The following is a 12,841-nucleotide window of genomic DNA, read 5'->3' as shown; positions in this document are numbered from 1 at the left end:
TAATATCTGCAGAAGAGAAGTTTAAAAGGCTAAAGTGCAAAATGAATTTAGGTTTGCCAGAAAACTAAAAATACCAAAAAAAAAAAAAAAAGCCCCTTTTAACTATATAAAAGTGGAAAAAGAAAATCAAAAGGGTAGTCCACTGCTAGGAGAACTGGATAGGTAGTAGTAGATAACAGGGAGATAGCAGAGATTCTCCACTCCTACTTTTTTCAATTTTCTGCCAAACAACAATTGTGTTCAAATGGATATAAGCAAAATGCTTGACAAAAGGAGGAAGCAGCACTAAAAGTAAGTAAAAAGAAATAAGCGAACATGTGGATACCATAAACAAGTTTAAGTGTCTAAAATCAGATTTATTACATCCAGGAAAGAACTTATGGATACCACCTTGAAGTTACTTTCCCCTAATCTTTGAGAAATTATGGAGGACATTCATAGTTCCAAAGGACAGAAAAGTGTTTTGTCTTCAAGAATGGGAAAAGGAAACTTAGGTAACTATCAACATCAACTGTTTGATGTTGATATCTATTATGGATTTTTCCAATTCCAAGCCTGAAAAAGTAAACCTAATTGATGCTCAATCTGTAGTTACTGACTGAAGATGCTGAGTGATCATCTCTGACTGGAGTTCATCCCAGGTCAGGTGGCTATTGATTTCTAACTCAAAGATTCTCATATTGGGTATGTGATAATCCTAAAACCATACCATCTGCTAAAGAGGGCTGAACAGTGGAAATCTATATGATTCCTCAGGAGGAGAGTGCAAGAATTCCTTTAATAAAGTATAAACAGAAAGTCCTGCTATAAAAATATTCTTTTGATTATTTCGCTTTCTTGGAAACAATTTTCCTGGTTACTGATTTGCATTCCTGTCTGCTTTGGACTGACTTCTGTGGCTTTCTTTAGCATTAGACTTATAATTTGTTTCTTTAACAACCCAGGTTTCCTGCCTTGAAGTATTTCCAGACCACATTTATTATTATGAAAGAAAGGACTGTGTCCTGTTCTAAACATAACTCTGGTTGATTTACAGTTCTTCAGAGGATCTTATCTTTCAGCATCTAATATCAGTAATTTATGATAATTTATCACAGACTTTTATCTGTATTTTTTTCTGCCTGCTTTCAACAACACCACTGTAGCAAACTATGCTGACCCAAACTCTAGTGTAGTGATGGCGAACCTTTTTGCTGTCGCGTGACAAAAGCAGGGCGAGCACGGGGAGGTTGTGCACATGTATGCCCACACCCATAATTCAATGTGCCCCATCCCCCCACGCATGCGCGTGCGACCCTCCCACGCTCCCCATGTTTTTGGCACGTGATGGCCTAGTGCACCCAATAGGCCCGTTTTTCACCCTCTCCAGACTCCAGAGGCTTTCTTGGAGCCTGGGGAGGGCAAAAACAGCCTTCTCCACCCACCCGGAAGGCCCGAAAATCAGCTGGCCGGCACGCCGGACCTGAACTAGGGCAATGCTCGCGTGCCCACCGATATGGCACCTGTGGCAGACATGCCATAGGTTCGCTATCACAACTCTAGAGTATATCATTAAGCAGTTGGTTTGTGTTTCATTTAGAAAGACTGGATTGCTTGACAGAAACCAATGTGGGTATATAAAGAATAGATCTCTCAAAACCAACCTGATTATTTATTTTCATACAGGGATCAATTCAATTTACAGAAATGTAACCGACATACAGTATCATGATTTCAGCAAAACAGTTGACATTGAATTCCTTGGTGTTCTAATACAGAATATGACAAAATGAACTATTATACCAAACAACTCTGTGCCCATGGCTCTAAGTCAAATTTTAAGGAATTGTTGAGTGGCATCCAAAGCTCCATTCTAAAATGGGTACTTTTCAACAAATTTATAAGTGTCTTGAATGGGGGCTTAGAAAATATGGTTATCAAATTTATGGATGACAAAAACATCTTAGCAGACATTATCAAGATTCAGGACAATTTTGATAAGTTAGAACTATGGGTAGAAATCAATAGGATGAATTACAGCAGTGAGAAATGCAGAATTCTACCTTTGGACAAGAAAATTCAAAAGCATGAATATACACTTGAGTGTCTGATTAGAGAAAGGACAATAACTACATTTATTAGTGACTGGAAACCTCATAAGGATCTTTTGCTGAAAAAAAAGAAAAAAATGAACTTGTGATTTCTGGATTTAATGATTAGAAAGATTAGACTGTAGAAAGAAGAAAATTATGTCCTGCAGGAAATGTATATGTAATTTCTATATATACATGTAGAGTGAGGTGGGGGTCCCATACTGGGTATTGGCACATATGAAAAGGATCTGGGTATCTTGGTAAATCTCATGTTGAATGTGGGACCTTTTTGAAGCAGCTGCAAAACAAAGCAAAAAAAACAAAAAACCAAAAAACCAAAAAACCAAGCAAAGCCAAAAATAGTTCTAGGTTGCATCAATAGAAGCATACTGTCAACACAAGAAAAGTCATTTCTTCCTTCTATTGCACTGGTTGCAATGAACTCTGAATATGATTTCATTTCTGACACTGAAATTTAGGAAGGATGTTTGACAAACTGGAGCATTTTCAGAGGGTAATAGAGAAGGTGATAAAAGAGCTGGAAGGGAAAAAAAAACATATGAAAAACAGTTGGAAGTGTTTGATATATTTAGTCAGCAGAAGAGAAGCATGTCTTCTAGTGAATAATAATAGATGTCTTTAGGCATCTGGAGAAAGGTCTTGTAGAAGATAAGGCAAAATTCTTTAGAGCTGTTCAAAAACATAATAGAGGTAGTTCTTAACTTATTAGCACAACTGAGACCAACATTTCCACTGCTAAGCAAGGCAATTGTTAAGTGAATTTTGCCCGATTTTATAACCTTTCTTGCCACAGTTAAGTGAATCCAGCTTCCCCATTGACTTTGCTTGTCAAAAGGTCTCAAAAGGTGATCACATGAGCCCGAGATCCTGCAATGGTCATAAATATGAGTCAGTTGCCAAGCATCTGAATTTTGATCAAGTGGCCATTGGGGATGCTGAAACGGTCGTATACAAAATTGTCAGTAGCCATTTTTTTCAGTGACTAATGTCATTAAACAATGTTTAATGAGGACTATCTGTATAAGTATTTTGGAATCATTCTATACTTTGGGAAAAAAACCTGTAGTAATGATGATTTAACCCTTATCCTAAATGTTACTAATGGCAACATTAACAAGTGCACTAAACTCAATTTCTATCTACAAATTAAAAAAAAGAGTACTTAATAAAATTTTATATGAATGTATGATGCTAAATTTTGCCAGCTTTTTTGCATATGCTGATTTTGAAGTAAAAATAAATACATGAAGTTATGTATACACCAAAGAAACTCCATCTTATTAATTTTGTAAAAATAAACAAAAGTAAGCAAGCATTATTTGATCAGAAACCAACTGGAGATGTACCAACAACTTATTCTCCATGAAATCTAACACTTTTTATGTTACCATTTCTCTCTCTCTCTCTGTCTCTCACTCTGTCTCTATGCGTATATGTGCAATTTAATTATATTTACAGAAGAGTTTGTGGTGTTTTTTTCCCTTTTACTTGTCTTTCTGAGAAACAATGATCCAGTGGGGATTTTATTGATTTTGCTAACTATGTCACAGTCCATTTAAAACAAAATGACATATGGTTTTGACAGGGGGAAATGATTAATTGCTATAGAAAGAGAACAGATAGACTTGAATGATGGTGACAAAACAACAACAAAAACCCTCTCAGGAGATAGGAAGAAAACAAATATAAAATATGGTGCTGTAAAGGGAAGTGATTTCTGCTTTTTATGACAGTTGTAGAAGGAAGCAATTCTTAAGTCTTCTTTGTGTACAAATGGATTCTCATGAGAACATTTCTCCCCAGAGAAGGAATAGATAACATCAGGATGCACTATTTTATGATACATGAAAGTGCTAGTCAAATCTGCTTTTAGGTAAAGTTTTCATTACCAGATCCTACCTCCTGATACTTTGTACCTTGCACCTTGTATGTATTACTTATGGGTAGTTTTGCACAGTGGGAATTGTACAGCTGTAGCAATGTAGGAGAAGCAGTGGAAATAAAAGGTAAAAAGGTAAAGGTTCCCCTCCCACATATGTGCTAGTTGTTCCTGACTCTAGGGGGCGGTGCTCATCTCTGCTTCAAAGTCAAAGAGCCAGATCTGTCCGACGACGTCTCTGTGGTCATGTGGCTGGCATGACTAAATGCCAAAGGCGCACGGAACGCTGTTACCTTCCCACCAAAGGTGGACTCTATTTTTCGACTTGCATTTTTTATGCCCTTTCAAACTGCTAGGTTGGCAGAAGCTAGGACAAGTAAAGGGAGCTCACCCCATTATGCGGCACTAGGGATTTGAACCATTGAACTGCCGACCTGTCAATCGACAAGCTCAGCGTCTTAGCCACTGAGCCACCATATGCATAAAAAGGGATTGTTTTTTTTCCTGGACAATAACTGAATCTACTGGCCAATGAGGATATAATAAAAGTGTCCTTCCCTATTCTCCTCTGCAGCATTAATTTAAAATTCTTATAACAGCAATGAAATAGTTGCACCTGAGAAGTCTGACAGTCTCTTTTCATGCCTAACTTTTGTAAAGTTAAAACAGCATTACCGTTACCACACTACAAAGCATCCCATACATAACTAGGGAACCTAAACAAAAAATGTCTCTACAAAAATAAGTTTTCTAGATCCATCAAACTACCATCTAGAAAATGTTCACAGTTGAAATTTTCTCCCTGCCTCTCCTCCCTTTTGGTATTTCCAGAATCACCTTAGTTTTTTCCAAGTACTCATTACCATACCTCAGCTTAAAATAAAAAAAGGATGAAAAACAGTACATTTGCTGGAAATTCTCACTGGATCCAAATACCAGGAGGGTCTCTCTATCAACTCCTCTTTTTATTAGTTTTAGATTCAAGTTAGTTACTGCCATAGTTATGCTTGAGTTAAATATTTGAAACTGTTCTTTCAATAGGGGGAGTCCAGAAAGATAGCATCTGTTGTTAAGAGGTCTCTTTAAAACCTCTTTTTAATTTAATCTTTAGCTATCTGTTTTGCTTTTTCTTCCTCCATTTTACTTTATTTCCCACTTTTTTTTATTATTCTTCTGCTGGAGACCTGTACGTTTACTTCTTTAAAACTGGAGATCAGTATTTTTATAATTTCTGCTGTGGGGAAAAGGAAGAAGAGGTAAGGCTCACGTTCTGTTTCTTAGTCTTCACTCAAGCAAACTAAACAGCTCAAAATTAACAGATTCCTAAAATCTTGTGGTAAGTACTTACTTGTGGTAAGTAACCAAATGTTTCCTACTTTTCTGGGTAGCCTCTCAAAATAGAAATGGCTCCCTAGAATGGGATCTCCAATTGATAGAGTGCTCTCAACTTTTAGATCTTTCTGTCCTTTCAATATTTATTTTGAGGATCTGCTATGGTATTCTCTCGTTCAGTTTTAAAGAGATATCAAGACTTGTATACCCATTCATATTTACTCCTCAGTTATTGATATCCAGTTATGGATAAAAAGAAGCTACATGAGCAAGAGTTAAAGGCAGTAGTGGGTTTCACAATTTTTTACTACTGATTCTGTGGGTGTGGCTTGGTGGGCATGGCTTGGGCATGGCAAGGGAAGGATATTGTAAAATCCCCATTTCCTCCCGATCAGCTGGGACTTGGGAGGCAGAGAATAGATGGGGGCGGGGCCAGTCAGAATTTTTACTACCGGTTCTCCAAACTACTCAAAATTTTTGCTACCGGTTCTCCAGAACTAGTCAGAACCTGCTGAAACCCACCTCTGGTTAAAGGTAAATTAGATATTATCAATGTGTTTAACTAGCGATTCTAGGAGTCTCTTTCATGTGAGATGAGCAGCTATACAAATATGATAAAGAAATAAATGTTCATTTTCTCAAATTTGACATTATCCAGATGAGTTGGATTTTAAGTGCCATAATTATCAGCCCAGTTGACAACTGGAAATTACAGAAGTAATTTTAGAACATCAGGCTGGGTAACAATTCTTGAACTTGACCCAAAGTTTGGTGGAAACTTCCTGTTTCCACCAAATCACACTGTAACACAGATCTGCAATCTACTATGACAAATATACATGAGATGCAATCAAGGTTTTTGGTCTGGTGCAGTTCTCAAAGGCTTGAATAAACAAGAAATTTAGCAAGAAGATTTAGTAAAAAAAAAAGCTATAATGTATAGTTGCCAGATTATCACTGGTTTAAGGTATTAGAAATTATAGAAACTGTCCTAATAAATACCAGTAAGATTTTTCTTTAGCTTTAAACTTAGGTAACCAGAAATTAAGGAGTCCTCTGCTTTGGGACATGACCCTGTTCTACTTATTTCCAAGGTAGATCGATACAATTGCATTCCTTTTATAATATAATAGGAAACATAAGGGTTATTGATTTCATATATTGCAAGTTGTGTCAGGGGTTGTAGGAAACAGTGCTGTCACATATAAAGTGCAAATCAAACACAAATATTTATGGAAGGTGGTCCTGTGGGAGGGGTGAAATGTAAAATTTGTTACTACTGGTTCTGTGGGCATGGCTTGGTGGTGGTGGTGGGGTAATGTGACTGGGTGGGTGTGGCCAACTTTTTTTTTTTTTTTTACTTTTTAAAGCATTTTTTCTAATGCTTTGAAAAGCCTCTGCCGATCAGGTAATTCAGCTGGGATCGTCAGAGAGGCTTTTTAAGACTTTCTCAGGCAACTCAGCTGGGATCATCAGGGACACTTTTAAAAAATGCCTCTCTGCTGATCAGGCAACTCAGCTGGGATCGTCAGAGAGGCTTTTTAAAAAATGCTTTGAAAAGCTTCTCTGCCGATCAGGCAACACAAAGCATTTTTTTAACCACCTCTTTGGCAAAGAGGTTGCAGAAAAAAAAATGCTTTGAAAAGCCTCTGACGATCTCAGCTGAGCCGCGCGATCATCAGAGGCTTTTTTTTTTACTTTTAAAAGCATTTTTTCGTTGGAAGAGGTTGTAGAAAAAATGCTTTGAAAAGTAAAAAAAAAAGCCTCTGATGATTATGCAGCTCAGCTGGACATGGGGGAGGGGGCGCAGGGATTTTTGCTACCGGTTCTCCGAACCACCTGCCACCATCGCTACCAGATCGGGTGATCTGGTCCAAACCGGGAGCATTTCACCCCTGTCCTGTAGTCCCCATGATTTATTATCAAGGAGCTGCTTAAATAGAACTAAATAAACCATGATTTGGGGACTTGGTTAAGATTAATTTTATTACTACCAGCTTGATCATAAAAGAATTATCATTCATCCCACTTTGATTCAGAAGGAACGATACTGTTTTATCTTCAGAACATCTTTAATAGATAGCTATAATTCACTACAGTACACCATTTAATTTAAAATGACCCAGTATCAATAGCTCTTCAGTTTTTCACTATTTTATGTCATATGTATATTCATAGAATTAATTATATTCAAAAAATGTCTTATAGATGAATAAGGGCTTAGAATAACCAAAAAAAAAAAATCATCACAGATTCTGTTTGTATTATTTTGTGGATGTTTTTGCTGCTTTAATATTTTTTTTAAAATTGTTTTAACATTTTAGAATTGTAAGCTGCCCAGAGTCATTTGGTTGAATTGGACAGCTATAGAAATTAAATAAATAAATGCAAAAGAGTTTCTTCCTGTTATGTTGAAACATACATAAAAAAGATAAAGGTTCCCCTCGCACATATGTGCTAATCATTTCCGACTCTAGGGGGCGGTGCTCATTTCCGTTTCAAAGCCGAAGAGTCAGCGCTGTCCAAAGACATCTCCGTGGTCATGTGGTCGACATGACTAAACGCCAAAGGTGCATGGAATGCTGTTACCTTCCCACCAAAGGTGGTCCCTATTTTTCTACTTGCATTTTTACATGCTTTTGAACTGCTAGGTTGGCAGAAGCTGGGACAAGTAACAGGAGCTCACCCCAGTACACAGCACTAGGGTTTCAAACCGCTGAACTGCCGACCTTTCAACTGACAAGCTCAGCATCTTAGCCACTAAGCCATTGTATCCCTGAAACATACATAGGCAGAGACATTGTCATAGTGAATACTCTTCACTGCATGTATATATGCAAAGGCCACCATTATAATCCACTTTCCAAAACAGCAAATTTGAAATACATACTAACCAGATGAAGATCCATGCAGGTCGAATTGTGTTTGCATTCATTAATGATGCAATCATCAATGTCTTGATCACATATTTGTCCAGCATACCCAGGGTTGCAAAAGCAGTAGAAGCCATCAATAACTGCAACAAATATTTTTTAAATGTTAGCTTTGTTTGTACAAAGGATCATAATAACTGGCACAACAAAAATACCTAAATATGCCAATAATAGAAATGAGAATCGTCTTAAAAATGCACATTCAATTTAAAATGCAGAAGAGAAAAGAGCCCAATTTGTAAGACGCTGTCTTCTGTAAGCCATAATTAAAATGAAAATGAGATTTGGAATCCACTGCCAGGATTCCTGATGAGTAGCATCTACATTAAGCATTCATTTATCTATTGATCTGATTTCAGCTGAAAAAAAGGATAAACCTATCCCTTTTTTTTCCCTATCCAGATTGCAGCCATTAGAAGGAGTAGCAATTTGGAGATGCTTGAGAAATTCAATCTCTGCGATCTGATTCACTGATCTGATTCATATCTTCCAGGCTAATGTACAGATCATGACCTTATCCTTCAGATTTCACACTTTCCAATTTTGCAATGCAGTACTCAGTTCAAAACATACAAAAATACATGTCAAAGATGCATAAGTATAGAAAAGATGTTTAGACATGAACTTTTATAAGACAATGAGTTTGAAAACACATACCAAAAGTATCATTCTCCCATGAATTCGTTTAAGAAATAAATGAATGTATAAAAGTGAGGGATTATGTTTGTGAAAGAACACATTCCTAGTCATAACTGTGCATTTATGCTATTCCAAATCCATCCCTTTCTTTCTCTCATATAAATGAACAACTCTTAATTCTATTGAGAAGAATTGGCAATAATAGACAGGCATCTCCACCCTCAACAGAGACTACATGGAAGAGAGAGTACACAGATATTCTCTATCACCATAATAATCATGGGTGAGGAAATTTGCTTGCCAAGAAATAACTTTATATGAAGTAGCAATGACCACATAAACCTACGCTGGACTTGTGTTTTGTAGGTATTTACCTATGGATGCACGTCCATTATGTTTTTTTAAGTATAAATTATGCAGTTAGATACATGTTCTAAATATGTCTTAATACTTTTTTGTAGCTAAAAATCCAAATGTTCTGGTCGGCGTTTTAGTATAGTTTTAGTATCAAATTCAGTTTAATATTGAAATGAGCAAAATTGAACTCCTCTGATCAACCTTGTATATGTAACTTTCTACATGATTTCCATCTATAGACAATGATTTAGGAAACATTATCCCTGCCGTTCCAAATCATAAGGAAGTCAGTGAGTAGATGAAAAAAGAATAGGTTTGGATCAAAACAGCTGGATTGCATTTGTCATTTAAACATTATAGGTTCACATACAGTTTGAAGATAGTGGGAGAGCTAGATAGATCATTACATGACTTTACATGATTTACAGGTACATGATTACATCAGGGGTGGGTTCTAAAATATTTTACTATCGGTTCTGTGGGCATGGTTTATTTTGTGGGCGTGGCTTGATGGGCATGTGACAGTGGGCGTGGCTTGATGGGCATGTGATTGGGTAGGCGTGCTTAACTCAATGTCACTCACGTCAAGGGGAGTCATAGTTTTTTGACCATGCCCCTTGTTCCTTCCTCTTAGGCCCAGTTTCGACTCAGTTGGCCTGAGAGAAACATCTCTAGCAGATCTGGTTTTCAGCCATTGTCTGTTCGATTATCTCAGAGTCACTGTGAGTTTTTTGATCAAACAATTCTTTAGGATTGAGCAGAGGTACTGGTCTACCAGACTTTTAACTGCTTGCAGAGCTGTACTGGTCTACCCATTTGTTTTTGGAGCGCACCAGTCTACCCATTTGTCTACCACCACACTGCCTTTTACCACTGATCAGCTTAGGGCGGCCCTTTGAAGTGCCGCAGCAAGAGTTTAAACAGTTTTTTGCTGCTCTGCCACCACCAAGAGCATCGGAAACTGCTTTCAGGCAGCTTGGCCTCAATTGCCAATCTACCACCACTGAGCGGTTTACAAGGAGCGGATCGGTACCAGTTGGGAGGCTTCTTGGCTTCTCAATTTAAAGCTACAGTGTTCCCCGCTCTTCTTTGTCAAGTGAGCCCTGATTTTTTCCTTCTAGCCAATCAGCTGGGATTTGGGAGGCAGCAAATAGATTGGGGGGTGGGGCCAGGCAGAGGTGGTATTTACCAGTTCTCCGAACTACTCAAAATTTCCACTACCAGTTCACAAGAATCGGGGAGAACCGGTAGCAACCCACCACTGGATTACATGACTTAATTCCTCACAAACTACGGCTGCAAAGATCATTTTTTCCATGAAGATTTTATCTTCTACAGCCATCCAACCATCTCTGGACCAAATAAGAGTAATGAGGACAGGCTTTGCATGATTTCAATGATGGTCATGAAGCTATATAGCTAGGAGGGAGACAGCCAATGTCTATCATATCCAGTGATATGAGCTGAAAGTCCTCATAAACATTTTTTTAATTATTATTTTGTTGTTGTAACTTTAAAAGTCCATCCCCTCCTTCTGTGTCTTTCCCAAATGGGAAAAATTGATGTTTTGCATCTGTTATTTTCAAAAATGCAGTAATTAGAAAAAGAAGTGTTTACTTTTCTGGTGGGTTAGTTTTCAGACTGTATCTCTATATTAAAAGGAAAGTGTTCAAGAACTGAAGTTTGACAGGCTTGATCAGCTTCTTTCATGTGTAACCATGTCTCATTCTCACCCTCCTAAGGTACCAATCAGTTCTTCCTACTTCTCGTTATTAGTAATGTAATGAGAAAAGGATCTTTGGAGACTTGCATCTATACAAGAGGCTTGGTGACAGCAACAACTGCAGTTCTTGCTGGAATAGATTTATTATAGCCTCACACAGGTCCCCGAGTTCTTCATTATTTCTAAGATTTATCATGTAATTTATGCTGCCATTCAGTCTTTGCACATTTAACTGCTATTACTTTCATTAAATGCTCTGAGCCCTTTGTTCCAGTGATAAACTCCCTCTGTGTGTCTCTCTGTGTGTCTGTGTAAAAATCCCTGGAAGAGATACTTGGATTCTTCTGAATTCATTGATTTAATGTACGTGATTATAAACAGAGCACACACTCTCTTTTAAGTTGAAAATCAAAATTATTAATTTTAACAGTGCTTCCAATCTTAAACACAGAAAATTCCAAGAGGTGACACTGAATATTTTTTGCCAAAAAATATCCACTTCTTTGAAAATTAACACAAGAGTATGTTTGTATAGGTAAAAGGCAATCTATATACAGTAGTTTAAAAATACTCATAGAGGATTGCAGATATATTCAGTCTTTACACAACTAAAAGTTTCAGATATCATGATCTTTAATTGGATGAAATAGTGCTTCATAGGATAGCTAAGGTACCTCAAATGGCATCTAAAGTCCAGGACCTATGACTCCTGAGGGAATGAAATTTGGGGAAGTTGTGGCTACTTCAGGATGTTGCTGTGGTCATGTGATAGTAGTCATTCTGAACATCCCATGAGAGTTTCCCAGCCAGTCTCACAATCCCTTGCTCCTTCCCCCTCCCAGCCCAAGGAATTGGCTTATCATGTGATTCTTAAATAAGCAGCAAATTTAATGTACATGAAGAAAGGCCTGGATGTTTTTTTATTGTAAGTTGGGCTGAAAGTCACTGCAGCTATTGTGGCTGCAGATGGAGAGGACTGTATCTCTCTGGTATCAATCAAATACATTAGTCACTATACCTTAGTCCTTGCCCATCCTGTTTCATTTTTCAAACTGCTTCCTATTTTGAAACTGAGCATAGATCAGCATCTCCTCAGCCACTAGAGAAGAGGTAGAGTAGTACCAAACTAGCCCTCAGAAGGTCATATGATCCTATTGAGCCTTGGTAGTACAGTGGTCTAAGGCACCCTGTTATTAAGCTGGTTATTAAGACCAGCTGCCTGCAATTACTGCAGGTTCAAATCTCGCCAAGGCTCAAGGTTGACTCAGCCTTCCATCCTTTCTAAGGTAGGTAAATTGAGGACCCAGTTGTGGGGGCAATAAGCTGACTTTGTATAAATATACAAAAGGATGAAGGCTATTGCTGAGCACATTGTAAGCCGCCCTGAGTCTCCGGAGAAGGGCAGCATATAAATCAAATTTAAAAAATTAAAAAAAAATTAAAAAAAAATTGTAAAACTGTCTCACAACAACTCACTGGAAAAGCCAGCGAGGATTCTAAACTCTCTGAGATGTGAACAGCAATGGACAATATTGTGGTAAAATAAATAAATAAATGAGATTAAATTAAATAAATTATTAAACTAAAACAATGTCAACATAATTATGCCATGTGGAAAGAAAAAGGGAATATCATGGTCAAGAGACACCAAAAATTGTCAGGATATAGCAAGGAGGCAGAAAGATGAAGAAATAGAGAATGAAAAGGCTGCATGTCTCCAGAATGACAAGGCATGGTACACAATGAAGATAAAAAATAGAAAGGGAAGATCAATTCAATAATATCTGGCAAACACAATAAGAGTTCCTTCAACAACAAAACCTCAACAAAGAAAGAGCAAAGCAAGGTACCCAACTTTACAGTGTAATATTTCTGCTGATGTTGG

The 12,841-nt window shown here is 37.5% G+C and overlaps 1 protein-coding gene across 1 annotated transcript in view; it reads right to left on the bottom strand.

Moving 5' to 3' along the window:
• The window catches only part of EYS (eyes shut homolog), an 871,663-nt gene that overhangs the window by 550,509 nt on the left and 308,313 nt on the right, over positions 1–12,841 (bottom strand). The window contains exon 21 of the mRNA XM_070932259.1: positions 8,199–8,320. Within this exon, the coding sequence (XP_070788360.1) occupies positions 8,199–8,320 (122 nt within the window). The remainder of the gene's footprint in view (positions 1–8,198; positions 8,321–12,841) is intronic.

This window comes from Pituophis catenifer, unplaced genomic scaffold (genome assembly GCF_029215685.1).
Source record: "Pituophis catenifer annectens isolate HBS135680 unplaced genomic scaffold, rPitCat1.0.hap2 SCAF_1, whole genome shotgun sequence".
Lineage (NCBI taxonomy): Eukaryota > Metazoa > Chordata > Lepidosauria > Squamata > Colubridae > Pituophis > Pituophis catenifer.
Note: the sequence above shows the minus strand (reverse complement) of the source record. Positions and strands in the feature narration are given on the sequence as shown.